At 39.5% G+C, this 16412-nt stretch overlaps 1 protein-coding gene across 4 annotated transcripts in view; it reads left to right on the top strand.

The window, feature by feature from the left end:
• Window positions 1-16412, top strand: part of TRPM3 (transient receptor potential cation channel subfamily M member 3) — a 395690-nt gene that overhangs the window by 228528 nt on the left and 150750 nt on the right. For all 4 annotated transcript variants that reach the window (XM_034773284.1, XM_034773283.1, XM_034773282.1 and 1 more), the window contains exon 6: window positions 11251-11422. In XM_034773284.1, coding sequence (XP_034629175.1) covers window positions 11251-11422 — 172 coding nt within the window. The remainder of the gene's footprint in view (window positions 1-11250; window positions 11423-16412) is intronic.

Here is a 16412-nt window from a genome sequence, read left to right as displayed (position 1 = left end):
GAGAAAATGGAAACTGGATTAACCAATGAGAGAGTGCAAAATTAAATCACTTCTGTTTCTACCCATCCCTAACGTATAATATTATCTTTATTTTATTGAATGGTTCCTAGAAGTTCTTGCTCTTTGCATTTTTTGGAGTGTGTGCATATCTGTCTGTCTCTCTCGCTCTCCTTCTCTTCCTCTCTCTCTCTCTCTCTCTCTCTCTCTCTCACACACACACACACACACACACACACTCACACTTACACACACACACAAAATGTAGTTCATTGTTTTGGAGAAAAATAATTTAAGGAAACAAAGATTCAGGCCAGGAGAAAAACCTATAATACAGAAACCAGTATCTGTATGTTAAAAATATGGTGAATGCCACAAAACTTACTGAAAAGGAAAAATATCACGAATAAAACACAAGAGAAGAATAACATACACCTTGGTCCATGATCATGTAAAATAAATCATAGTAAAGCAAGAAAAATGAGTATCACAAATATATATAAAAACAACCTCAGAACAAATCAACTAATAGTAAAAGACTTACTAAACTCCAGTATCTATTGTGGCTCTGTGTATGTTTATTATGTCTAGTTAAATTAGTATCAAAACTGAAAAAATTGTCAAAACATCCCTTCATTGGGTGGAGCAGGAGATACTATCAGCAGCATTGGCGATAGAAAATTTGCTTCTGCATGTGATATTTACAAGGGTGAGAATCTCTCACACGCTGCGTTTGACTTGCTCAGCAAGTGTTTTCAAAATTATGTCACACTCCTGCCAACACTCCCAGCCGTCCTTTGGGTTGGAGGTTTGTCATGATGGATTTATGGAGAAGTCAGACTCATCACTGCAACTATGTCAGAAGTCTCATACTGTAAATTGTTTTTTGAAATGTTACATGTTTGCCTAGGCCCCTATGAACTCATTTGTCTTTCCTCCTTTTGATGCCTACAGTAGGCTCTGTCACTTTCACCCTTAAATAAATTAATGTCATAGGAAGAGTCATTGTTTAAAAAAAATTATCTCAAAAGCTATGAGCCACAAGCTACTCAGCTAAAAAGCCCCATTGATTTCAATTGGAGTTTTGTGTGAATTCAGGCTTAAGTAACCTCTTGCTTTAGACTGCAGACTCCACCTTTTGGGTCTGCCCTCCAGCTTCCCCTGTTGTTTCTCCTGCTTTCTTAACAGGTTGCCAGGATGGGCAGGGCCAGGGTCTGAGATGACTCCCTTCCTCCTTTTCCCTGCCCACTCCTCACTAGCCTCCGCACACCTTACTCCTTTCCTCTACTCCAATTAGAGACACAGCGGGAGCTGAGGCAGGAGCCCAGATCAGGACGTGCTAAACAGATGTCCAGGAAGGAAAGAGTCACAGTAACAGTAGGAGTGCAGCCTGAGTGTGACATGCTAGGAGAAGGAAGAGGACTCATAGGGGGTGGAGAGAACTGTCGGGAAATGTTTTAGAAAGTTCAACGAAGGTTTGGAAAGTTTTACACTAGTCAGCCATTTTTTAATTATCTGAATGTTAAAAGGCGTTCTTCATTGAATATACTGTTTTAAACACTCAAGTAATTAAAATGAATTTTATTAAAGCACAAATGTGGTATATATGTAATACTGAAGGAGGAATACATGCTTTGTCTTGTGCAAAGAAATATGATTTGGAAATAATAAAGCTCTGGCTGTTGAAAATAACATTCCGAGCTTGCACAGCACATCAATTTCCTTAACTTTGGGGACTCCCTGTACGGGATGGTGCACAGATTCTTCGCACTGGAGAGGGAGAGGAGCTCTTCATATTCTTATAAACCACAGGTATATAGCCAAAACCCACATATTCTGCAGCGCTGAACCTAATTCAGCTGTTAGGTTTCCAGATTCTGTGACACAATCGTGCACCAGACTAAAAATTCTCTGGCCGTTTCATTTAAATGAAAATAAGTTTTTCAATTAATTAAATATTAAAATGAACAATACAATCAGTACAGTGGCACCCATGTTCTGTTAATATTAAATCCCACTTATCGTACACTGCCCCCATATTTTCAGTTTTCGGTATGTATCAGAATTTTGTCTTAAAGCATAACTCAATCGTTGAGGTTGTCAGAGGGAGGCTGGACTTTTTGCCAGTTGGGCAGGAGGAAGCTGGGGCTTTTTGCTCCTGTGAAGCTTTTGGAGGCAGTTTGGGATTGCAGGATAAGCACATAAAATGAATGTTTCTGCTAAAATGGGCAGTAGTTAAATAATTAAATAGTGTTGAGATTTAAATTACCTGTCCTGAGGTTTCAGACTTAACAACCTTCTGAGATTAAAGTACCTGTTCACACCCCCAAAACCATTGTTCAGCCAGTCTGCAGACTCTGTAAGGCAACAATGAAAACATGAACTTAGGGCTAGAAACAAAAATGAAAGCTGATATTCTGGAGCACAGTTCTGTGGCAAATTCTGCACAACTCTGTATACTCTCAGGAATAATGTTGGGCTACCAGGCAACCTATCAACTTGTGTGAGGCTAGTGCCACTGTTGTTCAAAATGTAATGGTGGATTGTCCTCTGGTGTGATTCTTGGTATTATTATTATTTTTAATAATTCAGGTGTAATTCCTGTTGATTTCAGTGTGAGTTCTGGGTAAGTAAGGAATGAATAATGACTTAAGGATTTTCCCTTTTGGCTCTGGAAGTCCATTAAAATATACATTTTAGACCAAGGAAAGGCAGTATTAAATTTGTGTATTTTAATTCAAAATACATTTTTATTGTATAGCTCTGGGCTTGCCTATATAGGGATATTCAGGAAAACGATGTGATTAACTAAAGGTCTGGATTTAAAGTGCATTAGTTGAACCGCCTTAAGCCTCTGTGTGGACACTCTTATTCAGAAGTAAAGTGGCCTTCATTTGATTTAGCTTACTTTACTGTTACTGAATAAGAATATCGACACGGATTTAATATGGTTTAAAGAGAGTTAACAATTAATTTGGATTTTAATTTCCCAAATATCCCTATCTAGACAATCCCTGAATAAAATGATATCTCCAGTATCCTATGATGTGGCAAAAGGAGAATAGAAAGAGGAGTACACGGACTGGAATATTTGGGGGAAATTTTAAATCCTCAAAACTTAAACTCTTTGAAGCAATTCAACTCAGAGTTCAAGTTGAGGTCCGGTCTTGTGCTAAATCACTGAAGTCTGGTTATAGGTTTGTAATCACATACTTTTCCATGACTGCACTGAAACACTGCTGGATGTTGGCACAGCAGAGAGGAAGAGTTTCAATGTTCTCTCTGCATTTTCATGCTTGTATTGGTTTCATCCAGAACCTTATTATAATCTTTTTCTAAAAGTTGTTTTTTCACCCCCTTATTTAACTAATCTCTGATTTGCACTCAGCAACTGTTCTGTGGTCAGAAAAGAAGCACAGCAGAAACTCTGGAGAAAGCAAAGTAATTATTATTTTAGACAAGGGATGTTACCCAGTAAAGAGAAGACAATTGTGGTTGGATTTATTATTCAGTATTAACACAAGAACAGGCAAGTCCACAGTATAAACCTTAACTGAATCTAGGCCCATTCACAGTAAGAATCATCACGTGAAATAAGAAATATAACCACAAACAAAGCTACAGTGCAAAATTCTTCACAAACTATAAGAATTTTTTTCTTACCAAGTATTTTATGTTCACAGACTGACCATGTTCTGAATTCTGAAACCCCAGGTGTTGAAAGCAGGATGGCTGCGGCTTGCAAGCATTTTCAGTAGCATACGCTCTGCATGGGCCTGACTGTCCCAGAAATATACTGTTTTGTATTGTTCACGACATTTAAAACAGACAGTGGCTAAACAAAACTGAAGGCTCTAAACAGATGACTGTACTGTACTTGAAGTTGAAATGCACCATAAATATTCTGTGTTATGATGCTAGAGATGAGCCGAAATGGAGCCTTTTATCCAGCCCCTAAATATACGTAGGTTGGATTAAATGGAAGATGAATCCAAAACATCCCTATTTTTCATTTTACAAAAATAAATCCTGGCTTCCTCAGATCATATCTAGCTAATATCCCTGGGTTTAAGGGTTTTTAAAGACTACAATTTCACATGAACTATTATTTTTATTTGGGCTGCTTTACTGATGGATTCTGTTACCTATGGACCTCACTTCCAGTGCTTCCTTAAGAACTAGTTGGGAATCCTGCCTATGTGTGCAAGGTGAGGGAAGAGGTACCTTGCAGCACCTTCTTGATCTGCCAGCACATTCATGCATCTCAGGGTTATATGCAGAGCCATTGGGTCAAATTCTAATCTCAGCTATGTGTGTGCAACTTCAGTGGGAATTGTGTTGGATCTCTGCGGAAGACAATGGCACATTATAGTTTGTAATTCACAATCAGACATTTCTGTCTTCACTTGTACTTTGTGCTCTATTTTCTTAATTCAAGGAGAATCATATGTTTGATAAGATTAGGAGACAGATCAAATTGCCTCTAATTTTTAATGTATTTATTTGGTTTTATTTTTATTTATTTGTAAGCTAATTCAGCTTTAACATTCAGGAAGAGTAAATATGATTTTGCAGTTTGTATACTAGGAACCAAAGTCAAAACATAAAAAGAGAAGAAAAATCTCATCTGTTGGCAAATTACAGACCATGGTTTTTTTCCTTTCTCTGCCTTTCTATCTCTAGCCAAGAATATACACTTTTAAAGTAAGTTATTGCAGCAGTTTTCTTAACAAGAGAAAAAGGAAATAGACATTGATCAGCATGTCATTCAGAATATATTACATTGTAATTTTGTATAGTATCCATTGCCATCAAATTATCACCTATTATCCTTTTGTTTAAGATTTTCTGGTATATTTTGTTAATAGAAAAGCAAATGTCCACCAGGAATACGTTGCACCTGGGCTTGAACTTAAGTCATTGGAAAAGAGGTGAAAATAAGCCTAGTTAAGTCACTGAGTCCTAGTTCAAGATATTGAGTGAGATTTTCATCTCCACTTTGGCTCCCCTACCCAGGATAAAGGGGCTGGAGCAATGTAAAGGGGGCTTTAAATTCCCACTTTTATCCAAGAGGGAATTCCCCTAGTGCAGGACCTGAGGGAGACAAATGCAGGCTGCCTTTAGAGGACCCCCTAACAAGCCCTGTCCTGAGAGGCATGAGATAGGAGGGACATATTAGCAGTGAGGTTACAGCAATGTAGCACTGCAGAGATTTGGGGCACTAACACACCCTGGGCTATCTAAATTACACCAGGAACTACTCCAGCCCCCAGCGTAGCCCAGGATCAGGAGGGCAGAAAGGTGGCTTAAAGCTACCTTTGCATGCCTCCCGCCCCATGCTTCACTTAGAGCTGTGCCTCTAATTGTAAACTATAGAATCTCACTCATTTTATCTTGGAATGCAACAAGTTTGGTCTAGATGATATATCCTCTCCTGTTATGTGTAGATACATAATGAGCAGTGTTGTAGCCGCGTCGGTTCCAGAATATTAGAGAGACAAGGTTGATGAGGGAATATCTTTTATTGGACCAACTTCTGTTTGTGAGAGAGACAAGCTTTCAAGCTACACATTGTTTTCCTGTGTGAGTTCATTCAGGACAAGTATCAGAGGAGTAGCTGTGTTAGTCTGGATCTGTAAAAAGCAACAGAGGGTCCTGTTAGTCTTAAAGGTGCCACAGAACCCTCATTCAGGACAAAAACATGACCTGCGGGTGAACACCTTTCACAAAGCGATCACTCTATATCTGACCCATCAGTCCTCATCCTCAAAGGAAACCTGCACAACACTTTCAAAAGATGAGCCTGGGAGTTTAAATTCATAACTTTGCTAAACACTAAAAATCATGGTCTTAATAAAGACACTGGATTTATAACTTGTTATAACAATCTGTAACCCATTAGCCCCCCTTTTTTGTCCTATGACTACAGAGATTTTAATGGGACACTTCACCTGGAATGGTCCCTTAGAATGTGTGCTCACTGCTTATGCTAAACTGTCTGTTTGATCTTGTATTTAGCTGTGACACACTCAATACCTTTTCCCCACCTAAAGAAGAGCTCTGTGTAGCTCAAAAACGTATGTCTCTCACCAACAAAAGTTGGTCCAATAAAAGAGATTACCTCACGTACCTTGTCTCTCTATATACATAATAGTAATAATACTGTATGTATATGTAATTTCTCCCTGCTCCTGCTCTGCTGAAGGCTTCCCCGTCTCCTCTGTTGTTCATGTGACAAATCATGGAATCATTCGTGAAAGAATTAACTGAGGCTTTTACTTGTCATTCAGGTATGGCCTTATCTGCCCTGCACAGTTACCTTGAATTATAACTCAAGTGTTGCCCCTGACTTGGGTCCCAACCACACATGCCAACCCTTAGCTTGAGTTTGGTGGGGTTTTAACTCAAGTTGGCTGGTCCATAAAGGTGTATAGCCTACAGCTCAAGGTAGCACAACTGAGCAGTAATTCAATTCCTCTATGCCAGGGGTCGGCAACGTTTGGCACGCGGCTCGCCAGGGTAAGCACCCTGGCGGGCCGGGCCAGTTTATTTACCTGCTGACACGGTAGGTTCAGCTGATCGCGGCCCCCACTCGCCGCGGTTCGTCGTCCTGGGCCAATGGGGGCGGCGAGAAGCGGTGCGGGCGAGGGATGTGCTGGCCGCGGCTTCCCGCTGCCCCCATTGGCCCGGGACGGCAAACTGCGGCCAGTGTGGCTGCTCTCACCTGAACTAGGCTAACTCTAGAAGAGCTAATTCAAGTGTAGACAACTCGACTTAGGCTTTGTCTTTATGGTAGAATTATCAAAAGGTTTTAATCCATTTTCGTAATACCGTCTTTTAACTTACCCAGGAAACATGAAGGATGGGAAAGAACAAAAGAAATGGAAATCAGTAAGGATGATAAACTGAAACTTTGTGGTCTTGCTGCAGAGCCATGCTTCCCCAAGGAGTAACCACAAAGCATGGAGTTTTGCTGTCTCCATTTAGAATTTTTCTTAACCTTCAAAGAGGATTGGAGTATCACTGTGTAGTTTCTGATCTTTATTGTAGCAAGAAGTATCACAGATAGTGAACAGGTTTCAGAGGGGTAGCCATGTTAGTTGTATCAGCAAAAACAATGAGGAGTGCTTGTGGCACCTTAGAGACTAATAAATTTATTTGGGCATAAATTTTTGTGGGCTATAGCCCACTTCATCAGATACATGGAGTGAAAAATACAGTGGACAGGTATAAATATACAGCACATGAAAAGATGGGAATTGCCTTACCAAGTGGGGGGTCAGTGCTAATGAGGCCAGTTCAATCTGGGTGGATGTGGCCTATTCCCAACAGTTGACAAGAAAGTGTGAGTATCAACAGAGGGAAAATTACTTTTTGTGCTGACCCAGCCACTCCCAGTCTTTATTCAGGCCTAATTTGATGGTGTCAAGTTTGCAAATTAATTCCAGTTCTGCAGTTTCTCGTTGGAGTCTGTTTTTGAAGTGTTTTGTTGAAGAATGGCCACTTTTAAGTCTGTTATTGAGTGTCCAGGGAGATTGAAGTGCTCTCCTATTGGTTTTTGAATGTTACAATTCTTGATGTCTGATTTGTGTCCATTTATTCTTTTGCATAGAGACTGTCTGGTTTGGCCAAGGTACATGGCAGAGGGGCATTGCTGGCACATGATGGCATGTATCACATTGGTAGATGTGCAGGTGAATGAGCCTCTGATGGTGTGGCTGATGTGGTTAGGTCCTATGATGGTGTACCTTGAATAGATATGCGGACAGAGTTGGCAATGGTGTTTGTTGCAGGGATTGGTTCCTGGGTTAGTGTTTCTGTTGTGTGGTGTGTAGTTATTGGTGAGTATTTGCTTCAGTTTGGGGGCTATCTGTAAGCAAGGACTGGCCTGTCTCTGAAGGTCTGTGAGAGTGAGGGATCGTCCTCCAGGATAGGTTGTAGATCCTTGATGATGCGCTGGAGAGGTTTTAGTTGGGGGCTGTAGGTGATGGCCAGTGGAGTTCTGTTACTTTCTTTGTAGGGCCTGTCCTGTAGTAGGTGACTTTTGGGTACCCTTCTGGCTTTGTCAATCTCTTCACTTCCCCAGGTGGGTATTGTAGTTTTCAGAATGCTTGATAGAGATCTTGTAGGTGTTTGTCTCTGTCTGAGGAGTTGGAGCAAATGTGGTTGTATCTTAGGACTTGGCTATAGACAATCGTGTGATGTGGTCTGGAGGTACGTATAGTAGTAGTCAGTAGGTTTCTGACATAGGGTGGTGTTTATGTGACCATCGCTTATTTGCACTGAAGTGTGCAGGAAGTGGATCTCTTGTGTGGACTTGTCCAGGCTGAGGTTGATGGTTGGTGGAAATTATTGAAATCCTGGTGGAATTCCTCAAGGGCCTCCTTCCCATGGGTCCAGATGATGATGATGTCATCAGTGTAGCGTAAGTAGAGTAGAGGCGCTAGAGGACGAGAGCTGAGGAAGCGTTGTTCTAAGTCAGCCATAAAAATGTTGGCATACTGTGGGGCCATGCGGGTACCCATAGTAGTGCTGCTGACTTGAAGGTATAAATTGCCCCCAAATCTGAAATAGTTGTGGGTGAGGACAAAGTCACAAAACTCAGCCACCAGGTCTGCCGTGACATTATTGGGGATACTGTTCCTGACGGCTTGTAGTCCATCTTTGAGTGGAATGTTGATGTAGAGAGCTTCTACAGCCATAGTGGCTAGGAAGGTGTTTTCTGGAAGATCACCAATGGATTGCAGTTTCCTCAGGAAGTCAGTGGTGTCTCAAAGATAGCTGCGAGTGTTGGTATCATAGTGTCTGACCAGAGAGTCTACATAGCCAGATAATGAACTAACTGCTCATGCTTTGTGTAATCTCACTGTAAGAGATCTCCTTATTTACTCATTTCTTATTTTGATTAATATTATGATTCAAGTTCTTGTATATCCAAATCTTTTGTTTTAACAGCAGGCGTGAAACCAGAACATTTCCTTCTGATCCGCATCCAAGCAGCATTAATGAATCTGTACAGTGCTATACCCATACCACCTTTTGAACTGCAACTCCTTATCCCTCTGTGTCAAAACATTACTATCTGAAGATGCTTAACAGTTGCAGAAATCACTGCATCTTATTTTGAGGTGCAAACTACAGGTCTGAGCAGCAAAATTTCATTTGCCAGCAGGCTGAATTTTTCCCCTCTTTATAATCATGCAGTAGGTAGGCAAACTTCTTTCCCCTCTTCTCATAATTGCTTTCTTTGCTCTAACTTTCTGGTATATAGCTCATGAGATACTGCTGCAAGACAGCAGATAATAGTAACCAAACTCTGTAAGGTTTCTTTGGTCTGAGGCAAAGGATGCATGGTCGCTTTACTAATATAAGAAAACTTAGCTGATGAGTCTATTTCAGCAAAGCATTAATGTTTATTTATATTTACTCCTCTATGGAATAAATGCTATATGATTGAGGGGATAAAAAAGAAAACAATATAAAAGAAACTACAGCCAAAATCAATCTCCTATTCCAGTACAGGGAGGAACTGCACAATATTGGCAAGCCACCCTCCTGGTCTTTTCTCTCTCTATGGCAAATGCCTAACTGAATACAGCTCTGTGTGATGCTTTATGACAATTACAGAGGTCTGTAGGCTTTCCTTTGTCTTCAAAGGACCAACAAAAGTACTGTAAGCACTGACATTTTAGGAACATAAAAAGAGCCCTCTAGCCAGGGAATTTCAATCAAGTACTAGTATTTATAAACCTTTACTTTTCCATCATAAATCTTTTACAAGAACAAGAGAAAGGGGGACTTCAGATTCTTTCTAAATGCTTGTCTACATGGAGAAGCTATTGCAAAATAAACTAGGGTGTGAATAGTACAGTAGCTATTCCACACTAGGTCCCCAGGTGGACAGTTTTTTCTACACTGAGTTCCTTTTTGTGGATTAGTTTAATCCACTTCCAAAATGGAAATTTAACTGCAAAAAAGGCACTCTGTGTGTGGAATAAGCATGTCCACTTCAGGAGCTAGTGTAGAGTAACTATTGCCTGGCTGTTTTCCCAGGTTGACAAGCCCTTAGTTAATAGCAGACTTTTGGTGCTCATAGGTGTCTTAGAGGCAGCACAGAAAATACACTGAAGAGAAGCCCTCATCACAAGAGCTCACCAGCTATTGTTATCCACCATGTCTTATACTATTATTTGATTGTCCCTCCTACTGTGATGCATCATGTCACATTAATACAGCTATAAATCATGCCGGACATCATTATCTTTTAAAATGATACAACTTTGATGGTAGATTATTTATGTTATCCGTTAAATTGATTTTTTTCCAAATAGTTCCCTTTTTCTATACAGCTGAGTAATTGTACACATGTTTAAAGTACAGCACTATTGGAACAACTAGGTTACTTGCGGTATAATTTGCAAGGTTGTATATATTAACTATGATCTTTGCTGATTGATGACATAGCTTACATGGCTACAACGTATGTATTCTTCTGAGGGTGAAATTCACCAATGGGCAGAGTGCCTGCACAAGGCCTTTTCCCTATTTTGAGGTCTTAAGTGGGATTTATCATTTAAGTGGTGTAAAGGTCTTGCCCTGGCCCTCTACATAAGTGTGAATTTCACTTTGATTTAAGGGGGAAACAAAGCGGAATGAGAAGTTTGAGCAAAGATAGGGCAAGCAATAGAATGTAGACTAGACTTTTACAGAGAACAGTTTTCATTCTGCTGGTGAATGCTATGAAGAAAAAGTGAGACACAGAAATACCAGAGAATGAAAACTCCTTTCTGTTGGATTGATGGGAGGAAAGATAAACTTGCAGATGGCAATGGCTATTGAAGCACAGAGTGATGAAAATAAGGTAAGTAAGGGGTATACAGTTGTGCAAGTAAAATACAAAATGTAGTGATTGTTCTAAAATTCTTTAAGGTGACGGAAAGGTAACTATTCAGACTACCAGTCCCATTGCAAGAGAATATCCTAGAGTTCTTTTTAACAGCGGTAGCCTTAGTAAGTCAATATTTACCAAAAAATACCGCACTGTTGCAAGTGCCACAGTTCTTTCCTATGCGATGTATAAATGGAAATTGCAATATCTCAAATTCTATAAAGTAGTAGCTATTGGCAAACAATTATTTTTTAATTGTGACCTCTCTACAACTCAGACTAAATATTTTGTACCTCATGATTTACTTTAATCAGAGGGTGTTTGCTGGCTTGTCATATTGCGCGTTTTCTGTCTCTATAATGCAGGTGGTCCGACCATACCAGACAATGTCCAATCCTATGAGTAAACTGACAGTACTCAATAGTATGCACTCCCATTTCATTCTGGCTGACAATGGGACTACTGGCAAATATGGAGCAGAAGTGAAACTTCGTAGACAGCTGGAAAAGCACATCTCACTTCAGAAGATAAACACAAGTGAGTAACATATTTCATATTATTGTATAAATGACAACTATAGGAAGGACACTGAGAATCTAAGTAGATAAATGTTGATCTACAAAGGGGATGGGATTTTTTTAGTAACATGGTAAACATGAGTTACTGTAAACAAAGTATAACAAAAATAACATTTTAGGTGCACAAATGTACAAGTAGAGCTCAAATAACAAGTTGAATTAGTTTCTGGTAGTTTGACCATAGTGGCCAAAGCTATTAGGGTTCATTCCATGGCAAAGTTAGACTGAGTCCAAAATTTTTCTGTCATGGTATGTATATTTCTATATCCTTTAGACAACAAAGCAGTACTTCCAAAGACAAAATTAAAACTCAGAAAATGTAGGAAAATGTTCCATTTAGCAAGCAAGGAAGAAAACCAATTGAATAGCAATTGAATCCACAGGCTCTTTGCTGAGAACTTTCAACAAAGTTGCATTTTAGAGCCAACTGTGGTGGTAACTTTTATGATATGGATACCTGAAACTGGAATGAGACCACAAAATTAATTTAACCAAGCAGCCATTACATGGTAATAGAGTGTGTTGGAAAATTCTTGAGGCATCGTATTTTCATCAAAAAATGACCCATTTGTCAAAACAGAAACTGTTTGAAAAACAGAATTGGGTTCAACAAATTTCCCAACTCAAAAAAATGCCAAGAAAAAATTTCAAAATTGTCAAAATGTCTTATTTTGGAGTTTTCTAAACAAAAAATTATGAAATTTAAACTAATTAGACTGAAAGGGAGGGGTTCAATTTCTATCTGTTTTAAAATAAGTGTTTTGATTGACCCCAAAAAAATTTAAAAATCTTTTTCATTTAATTAATATTTTTGTAATTGTGACATTTCATCTCAATTCAAGATGAGAAAAGATTTTGAACTCTCGTAAATATTCATGGGACAGGATAACCATTTCACGCCCAGCTCTAAATAGTAGAGACTTTCATATATTATCAAACAGGGCTGAATTCAAACCAGCCACTTTGGGGTGAAGGCCTGTATATCAAGAAGGACCTTCCATGTTAAAGTTGAAATTCTTGTACATTTATATGGACGTTACAAACTAGATAACAAATGTGATTTAGCAGTTCAATATAGCAACTTATGAAGAGTGAAGTATGCCTCAGAGCTTCCAACTTCACTCCAAGATCCAACTGTGTTCATGCCAAAAAAGCGAAAATGGGAAGTATTTTCTAGATTATTGCTGTTTCCAGGTTTACTATTTTCACCCATCAGTGGGCATCTCTTTTCTTCCCAGGTGGCAGTATGTACGTATCCTCGGCAAATATGCACAATATGATCTAAACTTAAGTTAACCAACAGCAAAGCATCATGTTCAACAATGGTACAAATAATGTAATCTTACTGTATCAAGCTGTGGCATAAATCATTACTTTGAGGACTTTTGAGGAGATTCAATCTATAGTACAACAATCACATTAGGGAAACTTCATGTAAAAATGACTTTATTGGAATTGTTGATCCCTTTTCACTTAGATATTTACTTTAGCTCATTTTAGGCAAAAGAATAAATTTACTGAAAGGCATTATTAGTATTAATGAATTAACTTTAAAAGCTTCAGCTGTTAAAGTTAGATACTTACCTGACTGTTACCAGCATCTCCTAAACTATGGAGGACCTCTCTCCTTGACACCCTCCCACCCCCGCTGGAGCCACCTCATCCAAAATTATGTAACCCTTCCTCCCTCCTCTTCCATTCTTGTCCACACATTGGCTGATCTTCCATTGTGGCCCCAACTCATCTCTCTCTGACTCTTGCCCCTCAGTTGATCTTCAATTCTACCTTTACTACTTCATATACACACCTTCATATACCTCTGTCTTCATACACACACATCTTTAAAGATAACATATAAAGATGACTTGGCCTTGGAACATCTGCTTGAACTTTCAGCTCTGACTCATAATGCAATTCGGAGCACACCAAACTCTTCTGCCAGCCATATTATGCAAGGTTTCAAAGTGGAAGCATCAGAGCCTCAAAAACAGTTTGGCCTTGCAACATATCTTCAGTGGTAGGGGGATCCAAAAGCCAGAGGACGTGTTGGTAAGGCGACAGGAAATTTGGAAGAACTGGTGGAGGGAAGGCTGCTGAGTGGGAGTTCACAGGTCATGGTGCAATGAAGTCTGGAAAGTGGGTGGCTTTACAAGAGGAGATGTAGGACTTGGAAATAACCTTCCGCCAAACAAAACAAAACATAGTGTACTTGAATTTGTTTCAAAAATAATTCTGAGGCTTGCCAAGCTTAATTATTAAGGTTACCATATGGATGAGATAAAATAAAGAACACCTGCACAATTGGGTCAAACAGATGGCTACTTTCTGATGCCTTTCCCTTAGACTTCTAGCAGAAAAAGCAGCATAGTGGACATCCTTACTGCTTGCCCCAGAATGCATAGTGGCACTTCTATGAAGGGACTTACATCTGAACCAGAGTGTGCACAATTGTGGATGTATGCCCATATTTACAGTTTTAAATAATCAGCAGCCTGAAGTGGAAAATGCCCCTTGACAGTATCAGTCTCCGGTCCTCAGAGACAGAAAAGTCAGAAAAAGGCATGTTTTTGACCTAATCACAAAAGAGCAAAGGGCTAGGCAATAGCACAGATTCAGGAACTAATGAACAGTTGGCAAACCATCTCAGCCACAGATAGTAGGATTGTCGTTTTATTCAAAACATGTTATAAAAACTCTTGACCTTTCCCATCCCATACAAGATCTACATTTTGTGGTTTTGTTATTTTTTAATCATCTTTGCCTTGATTCTAGGTTCTTTTTCATTGTATTGAACAGTATTGTAGAGGCTCAGTAATGTAGACCACATCTAAACAAAGGCTTTTAGTTTGCACGACCTCCTAAAATAGCTGAAAACTAGATCATACACAAATATATTAGGCAAGTCAAAGGGGAGTAGAGATGAGTCTTATTTATTAAAATGTAAGAATAGAGGAGGCCTCCAAGTGTGCCAGATAATTCTGAAAATATAAACTAGTTCTCTCATTAAAGTGACATTATTCTTGATCACTCATCAGTGGCTAATATGCCTGTACTGAATGTAAAGCACTGTGCTTAGTTTAGGCTCTGCATAAATGTATGAAGCACAATTAGGGAAATATCCTCAAGGAATATTTTCTTTGGAAATCAGTAATTAATACTGTTCCTGAGATTTAGAAAGCCTTATCCTCCACCACCACCTTCCCCTCACCCCACTTCTTACCTCCCTCATTGCCTCAATTCTGGATTTCAGTATTTGGCTCCATTAATGGTTTAGAAATTAGAATAATGTTTTCAGACACAGGGAAAGTTATCCAAAGTTGGTGTCTGTTGTGTCTGCAACTTGTGGCCCAGCACTCAGGGTCATATACTGGCTGTGTCAAAGTGAATTGTGCATGGAGTCAGAGATCAATATATGGACCTGAAAATGTGCTTAGAGCAAATCTTGCCTGCCCCTCGCCCCATGAGTGGAAAAAATACTTTAAACATAGCCAAGTTACCTGGATGAGGACAATTGTCACTGAAGTCTATGAAAGTGGAGGCTGCTGATCACCACTCTGTACCTGAGCGGTGTGGAGCTCTTTCAGGAGGGAGACAAAGGGACTAGAACCGTGCCTTTATTGTGTAGGGGGAAAGTTGGAGGGATCCGTGGGACAGAGGGTGGGGAGGGGAGCTGTCTTCCTTCCCCTTGTCCATGCATCCACCAGATACTGGGAATAGGTTATTTTCATTCCTGTTGGGGCCCCATCTTCTCACAGACACAGATCCATTTTTGAAGCTGCCATCCAGGAACTCTCTCTTTCTTGGGACATGCTGAGGCATTGCATCTCCCCAGCTGCCAGTCAGCTGGAGAAGATCCACCCCACTTCCATCTCTGTGCAGAGTTGGGAAGATATTGTGTAGGTTCATGGTTTCCTTGACCGTATGTAGGTTGGTGATCACTCCACTCCGTAGTCAGAGGAAAAGGGTTAAGACAGAGTTTGACCACTGCATGGCTGCCCCTGTGCAGAATTCTCTCCTCAGGTTATGAGAAGGTCTTTCTGAGCTGCCTGCTAAACTTATAACCTATTCATACAGTATTACAAAGACAATTTGTCACAAAATAGAAGAGATAATTTATACCCAATTTAAATGCAGAATAAAAATAGTATTTTCCATTATATTTTAAGAATATTTTACAAATGAATTGTAAAATTATATTAATAGTTTCCATGAGAAATATTTAGAGAGCAAAGTTTCCCTACTCAAAGGGTAAAAGGCTTCATGGACTTATAACTAGAGTTCAGTTCTCTTCAAGCTGTGATGCTATGAGTAGACTATTTCTACAATAGAGCAGGCATTTAGGTTCCTTAACAGCCAGAACTAACACAAGCAAGTCAGACAATTTATAATTCAGTGTTGTTATCCCTCACCACTAATACTTTACTGATTTCTGGTTCACTGCTTCTAAAAATGCACTTAATGCTGAAATGTCTCCCATTACAGTATATACATCATAGATGTTATCTGACTAGATCAAAATACTGCAAGTTTTGACTCTGAACATTTGGATAAGCTATAGCGTGGGGGTTGTTGCCAAGAGATAACATGGTACCGCTGCAGTTACGTTATGGCAAGCTACATTGAAATGCTTGAGTTCCACTCCTTTGGAAATCAAGCCAGTGACTCAAGTGCCAAAATAAAGATGTAGGTGCTTAAAATATGCTGAGAAATATGGCTAATTCCACTATTCAACAAGTTGGAATTACACAGGCACTGGTACCTGAAATATATATCACTACAGCATGGAAGCTATCTTGATTACTACTCTTCTGAAATTCTCAGGCATGCCTCCATCTCCTCTTGGCTACTGTCATTCCATTTTTAAAATCCATCTAAATCTAAACTTTCAACACTTCATTTTGTTCATATGGAGGATCACATCAGCCCCATCTTCCAAAATCTTAATAATT

This window comes from Trachemys scripta, chromosome 6 (assembly GCF_013100865.1).
Source record: "Trachemys scripta elegans isolate TJP31775 chromosome 6, CAS_Tse_1.0, whole genome shotgun sequence".
NCBI classification, from domain to species: Eukaryota; Metazoa; Chordata; order Testudines; family Emydidae; genus Trachemys; species Trachemys scripta.
The sequence above is the reverse complement of the archived record's forward strand: the minus strand, read 5'-3'. Positions and strand labels throughout refer to the sequence as shown.